At 38.4% G+C, this 16,735-nt stretch overlaps 1 protein-coding gene across 1 annotated transcript in view; it reads left to right on the plus strand.

The window, feature by feature from the left end:
* RNF144A (ring finger protein 144A) overlaps positions 1–9,225 on the plus strand; it is a 182,813-nt gene extending 173,588 nt beyond the window's left edge. The window contains exons 8-9 of the mRNA XM_032430119.1: positions 3,388–3,470; positions 8,273–9,225. Coding sequence (XP_032286010.1) covers positions 3,388–3,456 — 69 coding nt within the window. The 3' untranslated portion in view covers positions 3,457–3,470; positions 8,273–9,225. The remainder of the gene's footprint in view (positions 1–3,387; positions 3,471–8,272) is intronic.
* Positions 9,226–16,735: the final 7,510 nt, after the last annotated feature.

Genomic DNA, 16,735 nt, shown 5'->3' on the forward strand with positions numbered 1-16,735 from the left:
CAAACAGGACCCCGTTATTCTCAATATTCAAAATTATGTTATGGGTGGATGTTACAGAGGCTCAGGGGTTACTGTCCCCTCACAGAACAATAAAAACACACTGTATCATTGTAACTGTCTAGGAAGCAACCTAGGACCATTAAGGATTTGGAAGACTGTTTGGACAGAAGTTTCACAGGCTTACGAAATCCCCATTTTGAGTGCAATTCTGAAGGAGAAATGAGAATGTTATCTGAACCTTTTAGCTCTCGTAAAACAGCCTGTTCTAATCTCCCTTCGGTATCTCTGCCCACCCTCCGTGTTCGTGATGCAGGTATATCATCTCTAGTCCAGACACTGAATTCTGTGGTTTCTTAAGACTCAGTCCCAATCCCTCCCAATCTTTAACTTTTCCTTAGGAACTTTCATCTGTATCTCCAGCTTTATTACCACCCAGCACAGACCATGTTGAATCATGTATTATGCCCAGATTTCTCCTCTGTGCATCATTCCATATATCCAAATGACAACTTGATGTCTCCATCTGGTATTTCAAAGGCAGCTCAAGTTCAACATTTACAAATTTGATTTTGTGATATGTTTACTTCAAACCCTATCAACTGCTCTGTGGAATGGCAAGTGTATCTATTGTCTTATAAAAACCAGAATCCCATACAGCAAGAGGCAATCCAGCCTATGGACTATTTTGTATGTCCCATCAGCTAAAAATGGTCTTAACATTTTTTAATGGTTATTTAAAAAAATAAAAAGCAGAATAAAATAAAACAAGAAGAATATGCAACGGAGTTCATGTGTGGCCTCCAAAGCCTCACATGTGAAAAAGCTTAGGATCCTGATTTAGAGTGACATTTGACACTTGCTGTTCATTCATGTACCATATCCAACTCACAGAATTTTATTGATTTGCCTTATGAGTGTTCCAGGAATCTTTTCAGTTCTGTTAATCATCACTGTGCCACTACAGTTGGGAATCTGATGATCTCTCCCCTAAACTATCACAGTAGGATCCTAATTATGGGTTGTTTCCCTGAGTCCACTCTAAGAGAGAGGATCTATTGTCCTTCGTCTGCTAAAAATCATTCAGTGGCTTTGCCTTGCTCCTCAAGTAAAGACCAAATCCACAGTGCGGTTTATAGGACACACTAAGGCCACTACTGTTTTCTGTGTTCCAGCCACAATGGCATTATTTCAATTACCAAAACATGTCCTTCTTCCTGCCACAGGACCTTTGGGCAGATGCTCTCCCTATGTCTGGAACATCCTTCACTCCTCACCCCCTTCTCCCATGAAATGGTACTTTCACTTCAAATTTCCCTTTTGTTCAACAGTCTACATCTAACCTCTCTGATCAGACTCATTATTATTCTTATATATTTTCTTTTGTAGTACTTATAACAGATGCAGTTATATATTTATTTGTTTGATTCATGGTTTAATTCTTTATTTCTTGCTTTTATTTTTAAAATTTACTTATAGTAAAATTAACTCTTTGATGTGTAATTCTATGAGTTTTGACAGATGCTTAGAACTCTGTAGCCATAACTGGAATAAAGTTACAGAAGGGTTCCACTACCCAAAATAGTCTAATGCTGCCCCTCCCAACCCGTACTTCAACCCTGAAAACCACCAATCTGTTCTCCAAACCTATCATTTTGCCTTTTCCAGAGTCACTTAAGTAGAGTAATATAGTATATATCATTTTGAGTCTCATTTCCTTCAGTTATCATAATGCATTTGGAATGTAACCTTATTACTGTATGTGTCAATAATTTGTTCATTTCTATTGCTGAGTAGCATCTAAGTGCTATATTTTATTTGTCCACTCACATTAAAAGTTATTTGTATTATTTCCATGTTTGGTGATTATTGATAAAACCTCTGTAAACTTTTCATATAGATTCACCATTGTTTGTTTTTATTTACTGAGGTCTTCTCTGATTTCTTTCATCATTGTTTTATACTTTTCAACCTATAGTAGCTGTCCATGTATTGTCATTTATTTTAGTGCTGTTGAAAATCATATTTAATTTTTTTAATTTCCTGGTGTCTATTACAAAAGGACAATTAACTTTTGTGTTCAGATCTTTTTCCCTGCAACTATTTTAAACTCACTCATTAGTTCAGAGACTATTTTTGTAGGTTTTGTGGTATTTTTAATCATGTTGCCTTCTAAAAGAGACAGTCTCTTTCTTCCTTTTCAGGCGACAGACTTTTCCCTTTTGTTCTCTTGCTGTCTAGATTATCCAGCAAGATGCTGACTGGGAGTAATGGGAGTGGTCATCCTTGCCTTGTTCCTCATCTTAGGGGGGAAAGTATAAAATCTTTCACAATTAAGTATTAGCTATAAGTAGTTTATAGAAGCCCTTTTCCAAGTTAGGGAAGTTCCATTTTATACCTAGTTTGCTGATATTTTGCATCATGAATAGATGTTGAATTTCGTCAAAGACTTTTTATGCATCAGTTGAAATGGTCATGTGATACTTTTTTTTTTTTTTTAAGATTTTATTTATTTATTTTAGAGAGAGAGAGAGAATGAAAGAGAGAGAGTGTATGAGTGGGGAGAGGGACAAGCATACTGCACACTGAGTGCAGAGCCTGATGTGGGGCTCGATCCCACACCCCGAGACCACGACCTGAGCTGAAATCAGGAGACAACCGCTCAACCAACTAAGATACTCAGGCGCCCCATGATACTTCTTTAGTCTGTTAATATGGTGAATTACATTGATTTTTTTTAGTGTCCCGTCAGCCTTGCATTCCAGACCAACCCATCTTGGTCATGATGTATTATCCTTTGTATATATTGCTGGCTTCAATTTGCTAATTTTTATTTAATAGTTTTTGTGTCTGGGTTCATGAGAGATTTTTGTAATATTCTCGTAATTTCTTTGTCTGGATTTGATATTAGGCAACGATGATCTCATGAAATAAGATGGGAAGAATTTCCTCCTCTGCCTTTTAGGAAAGAATTATAAAACTGATAGAATTTTCTTTGTTAAATATTTGATAGAACTTTCTAGTGAAACCATCTGGACCTTTTTTGTTGAAAGGTTTTTTAGCTACAGATTCAAATTATTTATTTGATACAGGAAGAATCATATTTAACTATTTCTTCAGAGAAGTTTGGTAATTTGTGACTTTCAAAGAATTGTTCCATTTTACAGAAGCTGTTGAATTCATGTGCACAGAGCTGCTCATGGAATTCTATTATTATCCTTTTAGATCTTATGTGTCTGTAGTCCTATTTCCTCTTCCATTCTTGAATCACACCATTTGTGTCTTCTCTTTTCTCATGGGCAGTCGGATAGCACTTTATCAATTTTATTGAACTTTTCAGAGAACATGCTTCTGATTTTATTGATTTTTTTTTCTCTGTTTTTTTCACAGTTGGTGATTGCTGCTGAGTTCTGCAGTTCATTCACCCTTGGGGAGACAAGGGAGGAAAAACATCTATGAAACTTACTCTGGCTGTGAGTTGTTATTCAACTTTTCACTTTAGCTCTCGATCTACCTGATATTGCTTACTTGTCAGAGACCTCAAGGAGCTTTTTGTATTCTGTGCAGAGTTTTCAGCAGTAATCAGTGGGAGAGCTAGGTCGTAGTGAGCTTACTTCCTCGTGGCTGGCAGTGGAAATCTGTGTGTGGTGGTAATTCCTCTCTCCTCTGTACTGTGAGTCCACTGATGTCAGAAAGTTGAAAAAGAAAAGAAGGCTGCCTTTTTTATTCCTTATTAGTCCATCCTCTCTGTCTGGCAAAGCACCTGATACATTAATATATGGCATTGTACGTTGTGAAGTTCCTCTTTTTCAATGTACATTCATGCAGTATCCCTGGTTTCCCATTAAGGTTATTATTGCGTTGATTTTACACCTTATAAGATGGAATCTTAGGATCAAGGATGCATTTGTTTTCTATTTACTGTGTAGCAAATTATTACCAACATATTATCTCATAATACACGTACATATTATCTCACAGCTTCTGTGGGTAAGGAGTTCAGGCATGGCTTAGTGGGGCGACCTGCACCAGGCTGTGACCAAGTTTTCAGCTGGGCTGTGTTCTCAACTGGAGGTTCGTTAGGGAGAAGCCATCTCCATACCCATTCAGGTTGTTGGCAGAGTTTGTTTGCTCATGGTTGTATCATGGAGGCCCTCAGTGGCTCACTGGCTGACCCAGGTCCTAGACACTTTCCCTGACACTTGGCCCTCTCCATGGACACTTCACAACAGACTGTTTGCTTCTTTAAGGCCAGCAGGAGAATCTCTCTCCAGTCCACTAAGTCATAATCTTATATAATGTGATAAAATCATGGAGTGATATCCTCTACCTTTGTCATAGAGCATAACCTAATCAACAGAGTAGCATCCTTTGCCATATTCTGTTGGTAAGAAGCAAGTCACTGGTTCTGTCCACATTCAAGGGAAGTATATTCATGACATTAGGCATCACTGCAAGGGGTATCTACCAGGAAGGAAGTATAATTATTTATCTCATGTGAGTATTTAGAAAACAGGTAAAGTAACTCAGATAGAGAATGGGAATAGAAATATATCTCCTCTCATTTATTGTCATGTGTCTCGTTCCATTTTCACATACAACAGAGCAGACCTATAGGAAATAGTCTTTGAATGAATAAACGCATTAATGAGTGAACACTTGAGGTTTACCATTTGACACAATGTAACTGCTAGTCTTTGGCTAGAGAAGATCCAGAATAAAGCCTACTGATAATTTGACTTCATTTCCCTGTCCTAAAGATTCCCCCCAAACCCAGTGCATGGTGTGTGCGGGTTTCACAGCACAGAACACAGCTGGTGTTTGTAATTTCAGGGATGTACTCTCCAGCCTGGCCCCAGAGTTCTACTCTCCTCCCTGGCACAATTGGGTCTCACAGGGCAAGAATCCAGTTTGTGGTAGAATGCAGTATAAATGACAGTGAATCCAGCCATTCAGCTGTTACTTAGATGAGACCCCTTGATTGATTCCCTGTGATACATGCATTGTCTAGTAAAGATCGCATTGAATATGCTCAACTTACTGAAAATTACTTGCTAAGTGTCATGTTGACACCATCACCATCAGTTGGGGAAACTGTAGAAAGCTGAACGATGCAATCAAACTTATGTTTATGAATTCCAAGTGTAATTCTTCATTTCATTTTGTCAATGGCACGAAGAACCTTGATGTCCTCCCCATATGTTATGTGTACAATGTTTATGTTTTTCCAGGTTTTCCTACCATATAAATGAAACACACCCACACAGGGAAGGCTAGGCTTCCTGAGTTAATGTGGAAATGTTTCTAGTTCAAATCGGATTTTCTACAGGTACTCATAAGTGCTTTTAGTAACTGCAGTAGCATAATCTTGAAACGTTGGACTTCAGTGTTTTCAGCATTAATGGATTGCCTTCCCGGATAAGGGGTACGGTTTAAGAGCTCCAGGAGAGTCAGGGACAGTGTGCTTCTTTCCTGTCATTGTGGGTTGAGATAAGATTGAATCCTATAAGAACGTCAAAGGTCAAATAAGAAATAATGGGTCTGAAATTTACAGAGATTATAGAGACTAGATGGAGTCAGGGTCCAGTGCAGAAAGTGGAAGGTGATGGTGAATGCAGGGGTGGGAGAGTGAGGCACAGGTGGGTGGAGTGAGGAGGACCAGACACCTACAGGTTAGCCCATGTTCATAGACAAGAAAAGGGTAGAAGAAGATAGTGTGAAAGCTTCCTGCTTGCCATGCAGGACTCCTTGTTTCCTGGCTTCCTGACTGGACTTTCCCATCTCTTGGTTCTCGATCCTTTCTGGTCACACTGAATATCTCCCCACTCCCTTACCATAAAACCCTGCATGTGCTTCCTGGCCTTTGCGCATGGTTATTTCTAGCTCTGCTCCTAATATGCCCTTTATTTTCTCTAGTTGAAGATCATCATCTCCATTTAAAATGGAATTGGAAGATTATCTTCTCTGAGAAGCACTCAGTCCCTCTTCTTGGTCCACATCCATCATCAAAGCATAGACCCACCCTAGTGTTCTTGTCCATTTCCTCCTCTGCCTTCCCTTCCACAGTGTGAGAGACACGATAGGTTCTTCTTTCAATGTTTATTTCATTCATTTTAAAATCAAGAAGTCTTTGCATGGTTCAGTGCTGTGGAGGACAAAATAACCCAGTTCCTGTATTTGAGACTTGATTCTAGTTGACAAGCTGATGCGCCCACGTGGGGATGGTGGATTGTAGGTAATGAAAACTAGCATTTGTGTGGTACTTCACAAGTCACAATCATTACCTCATTTGCTTCTCACAAGACATATGGATCAGATAATATTGTCATCGCTTCACAAATGAGGGAACTGACATGCAAATGGGTTAAGAGGTTTTTTCAAGGACCATAATTATTGTTCAATAGTCATAATTAGAAATTTAATTTTAGCCTTTCCATTACAAATGTTATGCATTTTCCCTCCAACTCATGATGCCTTTGACCAAAGTGAATGATGCAAATGACTTTTGTAGGAGTTTCTGTGGAAAGAGTGCTTGCTTTTGCTGCTTTGGTTAGGGGAGGCTTCACGGAGAATGTACTAATTGAGATACCTCTGGAAGAATAGAAAACAACTTGATCAATGAAGTAAAAGTGAAAATTCTATATAGGGATGAAAGAGTGAACATGTTGCATTTGGGGCATAAATTTTCTGGCTGAAGGATAATTTCAGAAAGTTTTAAGTTCTCATTAGAATTCTAGTGGATCTTGAAGACAATAAGAGTATTAATGGTTTTAGAGTGAGAAAATAAAATAATAATGTGTTCCAATTTGGAGGTGATCTTCAATGGGATGAATTATTGAAGGTACCTGAAGACAAGATAACCCAATGGGAGACCTGACCACATTCATGTGTGATTGTCACTGACAGAGTGCATGGCTAATAAAATTATATTTACAAAAGTGGCCATTATATTATATCCAGAGAAATATTAATCCACTTTTGATATTTGACAAGAGATAATATTTAAGCAATAGAAAATGTGGTTTAGTGTTCTTGATAAATCACCACAAATAATGTTTGAGCATCTACTAGATCCCCAGCCTTGTTCCAGCTGCCGAGGATGCCACCGTGAACAATACAAAAATGCCTTTATGGGGCTTCTGTTCTAGCATTAAATGTGCTCCCAATACGTATATGAGGCACTTAGTGACAGCCATTCTTTTTTGGGAGTGGGGGATGGTATGAAGGGCAAAAAGAGAAGCTGGTCATGAAAAGAAAATGCCTCGTTGTAGTAGTTTATGCCTGAGTGAATTGGGATGAAGCTATAAAAGTCTTTGTAGTTGAAACTGTTTGAAGAAATTCAGTTGAACGGAAAAAAAATTTGTTCTGTGGGCAGCTGGATGAAAAGTTTGAGGCTTTGTTGTTGTTGAGAACACTGGTCATTCTCATCAAGCTATTCAGAATATTCTGGTCTCCCAAGGCAATGCCCAAGTGAGAAGCAGGTACTGGAGCAATTTTTTTTTCTAAATTTAAAATAAATCCAGAGGGTTTCGTGCCAAATAATCACCAGCTGCTGTGAGATCAATGTGTGTGGAATTATTAACAGGAAGCAAATTACTAACTACAACCTATGGAGAAAATTTGTCTCAGGCAAGAACTTTCTTTGAAGGATTGCACCCAGCATGAAAACATTTAATTTCCCCACAGTTACTCCACAGGGACCCACCAAGGGTGCCATTCGTAATAAACAAGAAGACGCTGGCTGCAAAGCTTTGGAATTACTAACCTGAAATACAGAGAGGGAAGTGTAGGAGAGAAAAAGTGCATTTGATCAACAACACCTTCAAGTCTTTGTATAAGAATTCTAGATTAAATTTTTAGTAAATAGGTCCCTGTATTTGATCCTTTGATTTGATTTGACATTTTGTGCTTGGAAATACCTCAACCAATGTTTACCGTTATTGCTTGGATGAATCATACCTTTACACTCAGGCAATGTTAGTACCACAGGAGACTATAGGAACCATCTAAATAGAATTCATTATTTATCCAGAGACCTATGAGTTTGTACCCAAACCAGTTAGTGGCCTAGGAGGGAACTAAAACATAGATCTCCGGGGAAGTCTTCATTGTTCAATCCACCTCATCAAAAAAGGCTTAAGAACCCTGATGACATCCCCCATCTTTAATTAATATGAAAATTAGGACATAAACCCACAAAAACCTTACTGAAGAACAATGAGAAGGACAAGCTGGATATCCATAATATCTATAGTCCTTTTCTGATTTCTTTCAGATGCTGGATTATGTGGACCATGTTATAGAATTATCTGGTAATAAATGAAGAGCTACTGAGGGAGGGGAAGAATACTCAGCTGTTAATATCTCAAGTACTTCAACCATTTCTGTGAGTTTCTGTTTTGGCCACAGCCTCTCAGACTAAGGACTAGAGCACAGGTCTTCTGACTTCAGCTGGAGGGAGCTAGCTTGTACAGGAAAGTGCATGAACTGTAGATTCAGGTTCAGCCTGTAATTCTACAACGTACTAATTGCCTAATCTTAAGCAAGTTACTTAATCTTTGAGCTTTATTGGGGGGGGCAGGGGGACAGCTTTTGAAGAACTTGTATTCTAAGTAGAGACACAAATACACAAACAACTACAAAACCAAGTGCCAAATCCAGTGTTAGACCTATATTTAGAAGGCTCGATAGTGTTGGTGGTTGCTGGTTATTATCAGGGAGGACTTCTCAGAAATGAAGTTATCTGAAGTTATTCTAAAGAATGGGTAAGGTTTTACAGGAGGACTGGCAAAGATCTCCCTTCTAGAGAGGACACTTCCATGAGCAAATTCAGAAGATATGAATGAATGGCAGCAGTCCAAGTTCTGCAAGAGGCTTAACATGAGAGCCGATGTGTAGGAAGATGAGTGGAAGGCAATCTGATAGGCAGGTGGCAGGTTATGGATGTCTTTGTTTTCTATGCCATGGGTTTTGACTTTGCCCTGTATTTCATAGAAGGATTGTGATAAGGCATAAACAATTTTGGATTTCATAAAGTTTATGTTCGTGGTAGTGTAGTTACGGTCATGTAAAGGGCTTATTTTTTTGCAGCTGTCATGCCCCTGTCCCTCTTACTGTTCTACACCTGGGGAGGGGGATGGGTGTTGGGAGTCTGAGCCAGATGGTAGAGGGGATTGAAATGTCATAATGTCATAATTTGCATCAGAGTTGGTGATTTTACTGCACTAAATTCAAGATAAGTAATCAGAAAAAAAAACAAAAAACAAAAGGTATCAAATTCCTTTTTGATGGCTGAGTAATATTCCATTGTGCATATGTACTAAATCTTCTTTATCCATTCATCTGTCGATGGACATCTGGGTTCTTTCCATAGTTTGGCTATTGTGGACATTGCTGCTATAAATATTGGGGTGCAGGTGCCCCTTCGAATCATATCATTTGTATCTTTTGGGTAGATACCTAAATGGCTTCCCTTCTTAAATTCCTGACAAAGGAATAGGGGAGGTAGCATAAATAGCGAGACAGTCCTTGCTGTCTTCTTGGGTGGATGCAAAAGTCAGCAAAGGATATCAGTCAGGATAGGATAGGTTATACCATGGTAACAAAGGAAGCACAAATTCCAGGGGTGTGAAACACCAAACGTTTATTTCGTGCTCCTACTAACTATTCATCTCAGGTCATCTGAGGGCTCTAGTCTATCTGCAGGCTCTTATATCAACCTCTTTCTGTATCTTATTAACAGCCACCATAGGTAAAAAGGAAACATGCCCAAGTGCACATAACTTCTAAAGCTTCTGCCAGGGATACACGTCATTTCTCACACTTCATAAGCTGAAACAAGCCATATGGCTGCACCTGAGCTCGATGTGGTAGGGAGATAGCATCCTCCAATAAGAATGGAAATTGGATGATTGATATTGGAAATGGTGATGATTGATATAGTCTGCTGATAAGATGGTGACATTGTGGAGACTGAGTTTCTAGTATTATGTAGACAACCACAAGAAGAGTCACCAATCTTACACACCTTGTACTGTGTTTATATTTTCATTTTTTTGGTAAGTCTTATAATAAAACTACTGAGCCATATCTGCAGGTCCGAACATGTGTGTGTGTTAAAGACAAATACTCAAACCAAAAGGTTGATTTGCTTCCCTTTATCCATCAACATTTCAGTTTTATCCCAAGAGATCCTGATTGTTTTTATTAAATAAGGTTTCTACACCCATTCTGCTGGTAGCAAGGATCTTTTCCCCATACCTCTATTGATGCCAGATAATTTTGGCCTCAATCTCTGGATTTGGTTTTGTACTTTTATGGCTATTGGACAAAGTATGTAGCTTAAAAGATCTAGAGAACAAGATTACAGGGTGACTTTTCTGGTATCTTTGGAACCTTCCATGGTTGATCCACAGACAAGTTATACCCATATTGATGCAGAAGGAGGATGTTTTCCAGGAGGTTGATGTCCCTGTTGCCTGGTCTGTGGGATGGAGTAGCTGGAAGCAGTTTTTTCTATCTTCCCCTAATGGAGGATGAGTCCTGACATACGAGTTGACTCAGAATAAGGTCTTCAGATCCAATTTCCACAGGACACTTGGGAGCAGTTGAAGTGCAGACTGTCACCTGCCCCCGTTCCACTTGCATGTTGAAATGAACAGTTTCCATTTTGAGCAGTGGTTACGGTCATGTAAGGGGCTTATTTTTTTGCAGCTGTCATGCCCCTGTCCCTCTTACTGTTCTACACCTGGGGAGGGGGATGGGTGTTGGGAGTCTGAGCCAGATGGTAGAGGGGATTGAAATGTCATAATGTCATAATTTGCATCAGAGTTGGTGATTTTACTGCACTAAATTCAAGATAAGTAATCAGAAAACGAACAAACAAACAAACAAATAAAACATGGCCAGACAGAATATATAACCACTTGGAAACAAAGTAGAGACAAAGTGTACTAGATTCTTCCTTTGCCAATTGCTAATCCCAATCTCATAGAGCCTGATTTACTTATTTTTTAAAGATTTTATTTATTTATTTGACAGAGAGAGACACAGTGAGAGAGGGAACACAAGCAGAGGGAGTGGGAGAGGAAGAAGCCGGCTTCCTGCTGAGCAGGGAGCCTGATGTGGGGCTTGATCCCAGGACCCTGGGATCATGACCTGACCCGAAGGCAGACGCTTAAGGACTGAGCCACCCAGGTGCCCCTCATAGAACCGGATTTAAACTTAATCCTGTGTTTTCCCTTCTTAAATTCTATAGCATTTTTTTTCTTTTTTCCCTCTTTTTAATATCTTATTTTACTTAAATTCAATTAATTAACACATAGTATATCATTAATTTCAGATAAAGAGTTATTCATCAATTGGATATAACACCCAGTGCTCATTACATCACGTGCCCACCTTAATGTCCATCATCCAGTTATCCCATCTCCCCCCACCTCCCCTCCAGCAATCCTCAGTTTGTTTCCTATAGTTAAGAGTCTCCTGGTTTGCCTCCCTCTCTGATTTCATCTTATTTTATTTTTCCCTCTCTTCCCCTATGTTTCTTAAATTCCACACATGAGTGAAACCATATGATAATTGTCTTTCTCTGATTGACTTATTTCACTTATTTCACCAGTTCTATCCACGTCATTGCCAATGATAAGATTTCATCCTTTTTGATGGCTGAGTAATATTCCATTGTGTATATGTACTAAATCTTCTTTATCCATTCATCTGTCGATGGACATCTGGGTTCTTTCCATAGTTTGGCTATTGTGGACATTGCTGCTATAAATATTGGGGTGCAGGTGCCCCTTCGAATCGTATCATTTGTATCTTCTGGGTAAATACCTAGTAGTGCAATTGCTGGGTCCTAGGGTAGCTCTATTTTTAACTTTTTGAGGAAGCCCACACCAGTCAGAATGGCTAAAATTAACAGGTCAGGAAACAACAAATGTTGGCGAGGATGCGGAGAAAGGGGAACCCACTTACACGTTGGTGGGAATGAAAACTGGTGCAGCCACTCTGGAAAACACTATGGAGATTCCTTGAATTCTGTAACATTTTAAAATTATTAAAATAATGCCCACTCAATTTCTTTTAATGTTTTTAAACAGGTTTCTATTTTTTTCCATTTAAAGAGTCTGGAGTGGACATGACTAGCTTGGGGCTACAGTGGGGAGATAGGCCGCGAGGGCTGTAGCCCCCATTGACTTTGGCAGTAGAGGGACATCATGTGGCCCTTAAATATGCAAATAAGCAGGTATTCACCCTCTGTTCTTGGGATGAACACAGGATATTTGTACTGTTTAGTAATTTATGCATTCAATTTAATAACCTATTTTATACATCTATTATGCATATTTCTTTTAGTAGGGCTTTGCCAAAATAGTTTTTTTGTTTTTCAAAATGAGTATGTGTAGACCTCTTTAAAAAGTAAAAAAAAAAGTCTTTTGGGTCTCAAAGGATATATGAATATTGTTGGGTTTTATAGGATAGTTTGGTATTTTTGTTAATATGATTATATATGAAATTATTTTATGATTATGGCAGGTTGTCTTTACTTTGACGAAATGCTCACTACAGTATTCTGGGGTGAAGCATCATGATTCCTGAAGCTTAGCTATGGTTCAGGGGGAAAAAAAGCTCAATAAAGAAAATATGGGATAATTTAAGCACACATACACATACATTCATATTTAATTTGAGATTGTTGAGTTGGTGAGTGTTTTTGTTAGGTTTTTCTATGCTGTGTAATACATTACTATTTTGTGGATTAAAAAAACCTACATATTTATTATTTTATAGTTTTTGTGGTTCAGGAATCTGGACTCAGCCTAACTAGGTCCTCTGCTTGGGTTTCACAAGGCTATAATCAAGGTGCTGGACGGAGCGCATTCTCATTAGCAGATTCGACTGAAGGGGGCTTTGTTTCCAAGCTCGCTCAGGCCGTGGGCAGAATTCTCGTCCTTGCAGTTGTGATGTTCATGTCAGCTTGCTTCTTAAGAAAGAGTTAGAAATGGAAAAAGGAAGATTCTAACAAAACAGGCACCACACCCTTCCATGATCACGCACACACAATCAGGTGTGTCAGCTTGCCACATTCCATTGATTAGAAGCAAGTCACATCTCCTGCCCACACACAAGGTTAGGCATTACACAAGGGTGAATTCCAGGAATGGGCATTGTGGGAGTCACCTTGAAGTCTGTCGGTCAGTGTTCATAGGAGATGGAATATGAGAGACCCCTTCCTTGCCATATCTTAAATGGATATCTGGTAGATACTTTAAGGGAGGTTATATAGCTCACTGTTCTATTCTTTCAACTTCTCTCTCTCTAATGTATACATTAATTATATATTATATAATAATCATATAAGCATAATTATTATATATAAATTCAAATCAGAGATGATATTCTTAATATTTGAAAATATGTCTTAAATCCAGTGATGCTGCAAAAGAGAAAAAACTTTGTAATTTTTGGAATCATTTCAAGAAATTGTTTTTACTGAAAAAACTTTAATCACTTAGAATTTGAGGACTACTAAGAGTATCTTTGCAGATATCTGAGTTTTACAGATATTATATAAGATACAAAAGTTTAATGAAGAGGTTTTGTGATGGTTAATTTTATCTGTCCTGTCAACTTGGCTAGGCCTGTTATTTAATCAAACACTAGAACAGAGGTTGTTGTGAAGGTATTCTGTAGATGTAGTTTACATCTATAATCCGTTGACTTAAAGATAAGGAGATTACTCTGGATAATGTAGGTGGGCCTCATCCAATCATTAAGAGTAAACACTGACAAATTATGTTTCCAAAAGCCAATGGACACCAGGAGCCACCAGGAATCAGAAGAAGCAAGAAAATATTCTTTCCTAGAACATATAGAGGGAATGTGGCCTGGCTGGCACATTTATATCTGAATTCTGATATATTCAAATAATTCTGATAATCTGTATTCTGATAATTCAGAACTACAAGAGATTAAATTTCTGTTGTTTTAGGCCACCAACTTTGTGGCAATTTATTATGGCAACCCAAGGAAAATAATACGGTATTTTTTTTAACAGTCATGAACTGGATATGGAGTTGTGCTAGAGATATCTGCTGGAAGAGATAAGTTGGTATTTGGTTCTAATATTGAAAAATGATTTTGAACATGTCTGAGATGAACCCCATAGGGCAGCACTAACAATGAAATATTAGTGTCTCATACTACATGATGCTTAGCATATAACAAGTAAGAAAATTATAGTTATGACCAGAACAATATCCCATTGTTGGGTGTTGGGAGTTACTTTAAAGGAAATGGGTATTTCCAGTATCAGTCATTCTAGAACCCTGAAGTTCAGGTATAAAATAAAGACATGGCAGTTAAAGTAAAGACAATTTTCTTTCTCTGAATCTCAGACTTATTTGGCCTTTGTGACCCTAGTAGTTATGGGTGTCCTGGAACTGGAAACATGGGAATAAGTTGTGAACTGGATAGATGTCCATTCTGCTAAGGCTTTGAGATGATTTTGTAAGTCTTATTTAAGAGTAACTTTGTTATGTTGTATTTAACTTTCACTATCTTTATTACTTCATCAAGTTTTGCTAAAGAGTGTTTTCAGGTCCAGCTAAAATGGGGTAACAGATTGGATTTATCCTAACATTGAAAACAACCATAAAAACATATGTAAAATATGTAAAATAACTGTTTCTAAGATCCTGGATATTAGGCAGGAAATGTAGTTATCCTTGAGAGATGGGAAACCAGTTAAGTGAGCCCTGTGATTTCCCAAGATTAATGCCTTGAGGGAATTTCTAGCCTAGGGTGCACAGTGTAGAGGCTGGTGAAATCCCAAAGGAAAGAAGATGGAGATGAGAGTTCAGGGACAATGCAGCATCTAGAGTTTGAAGGACAGAGTACAAAAGAGGAAAGAGCTGCAGACAAAGAAAACTCCAGAAATCTGCAGAGTCCCTCTTGAGTATTAAGCAGAACATTCACAATGCATGTGAAGAAAGCACCTGAGGCTAAGGAAAGAACCACGTGAGAGAATTAGAACAGAGCCCATCATAACACAGTACTGGGAATAGTGACTATCCCATCTGCCAGACTAGGAATTCTCATAATTCATGGGATATTGGGCATAGAGTTCAGAACAATCATGCCTCATTAATGGGGGACAATTAGCTTTAGATTAAACAGTGCTTTGGTACACTTTAGCAAATCTTAAAATAAAGATTCAAAAGTACTAACTTGTTTCCAAGTAATTTTAGCTGTATGCCAGAATAAAACCTCAAGAATATTAATGGGAATAAAGATACAGATAGCGACTGAGATGATAAAATTGAATTGTCTGGTATCAAATAAAAAGTTACCAAGCAAGAGTAGGGCAATATAACTCATAATGAGAAGACAAATTAATAAATAATAACTGCCCCACAACTGACTCAGGTGTTAGAGTTATAAAAGTTGGCATAATCCATCACTGGCAGCCTGAGATTGTTTCCCTCTTCATGCAGAAGGAAAATGGCCCTGGATTACATACGGAGCTACCCTGAGGAAGGAGGGATACTGGGAATTGTTACACTAATAAGAATATAAGAGTATTTTTTATTTTTATTTTTTAAAAATTTTATTATGTTATGTTAGTCACCATACAATACATCATTAGTTTTTGATGTGGTGATCCACGATCCATTGTTTTCGTATAACACCCAGTGCTCCACGCAGTACGTGCCCTCCTTAATACTCATCACCGGGCTAACAAATCACCCCTCCCCCCTGCCCTCTAAAAGCCTGTTTGTTTCTCAGAGTCCATAGTCTCTCATGGTTCATCTCTCCCTCCAATTCCGCCCCCCTAATTTTTCCCTTCCTTCTCCTAATGTCCTCCATGCTATTCCTTATGTTCCACAAATAAGTGAAACCATATGATAATTGACTTTCTCTGCTTGACTTATTTCACTTAGCATAATCTCCTCCAGTCCCATCCATGTTGATGTAAAAGTTGGTTATTCATCCTTTCTGATGGCTCAGTAATATTCCATTGTATATATGGACCACATCTTCTTTATCCATTCATCTGTTGAAAGGCATCTCGGCTCTTTCCACAGTTTGGCTATTGCAGACATTGCTGCTATGAACATTGGGGTGCATATGGCCCTTCTTTTCACTACATCTGTGTCTTTGGGGTAAATACCCAGGAGTGCAATTGCTGGGTTATAGGGTAGCTCTATTTTTAAATTTTTGAGGCACCTCCACACTGTTTTCCAAAGTGGCTGTACCAACTTGCATTCCCACCAACAGTGTAAGAGGGTTCCCCTTTCTCCACAACCTCTCCAACATTTGTTGTTTCTCTCCCTGTCCATTTTTGCCATTCTAACTGGTGTAAGGTGGTATCTCAATGTGGTTTTGATTTGAATTTCCCTGATGGCTAATGATGATGAACATTTTTTAATGTGTCTGTTAGCCATTTGTATGTCTTCTTCAGAGAAGTGTCTTTTCATATCTTCTGCCCACTTTTTGACTTGATTATTTGTTTTTTGGGTGTTGAGTTTGAGAAGTTCTTTATAGATCTTGGATACCAGCCCTTTATCTGTAGTGTCATTTGCAAATATCTTCTCCCATTCTGTGGGTTGCCTCTTTGTTTTGTTGACTGTTTCCTTTGCTGTGCAGAAGCTTTTTATCTTGATGAAGTCCCAAAAGTTCATTTTTGCTTTTGTTTCACTAGCTTTTGGAGATGTATCTTGAAAGAAGTTGCCGT

The sequence above is a fragment of the Phoca vitulina genome, unplaced genomic scaffold (genome assembly GCF_004348235.1).
Source record: "Phoca vitulina isolate PV1807 unplaced genomic scaffold, GSC_HSeal_1.0 scaffold42, whole genome shotgun sequence".
Lineage (NCBI taxonomy): Eukaryota > Metazoa > Chordata > Mammalia > Carnivora > Phocidae > Phoca > Phoca vitulina.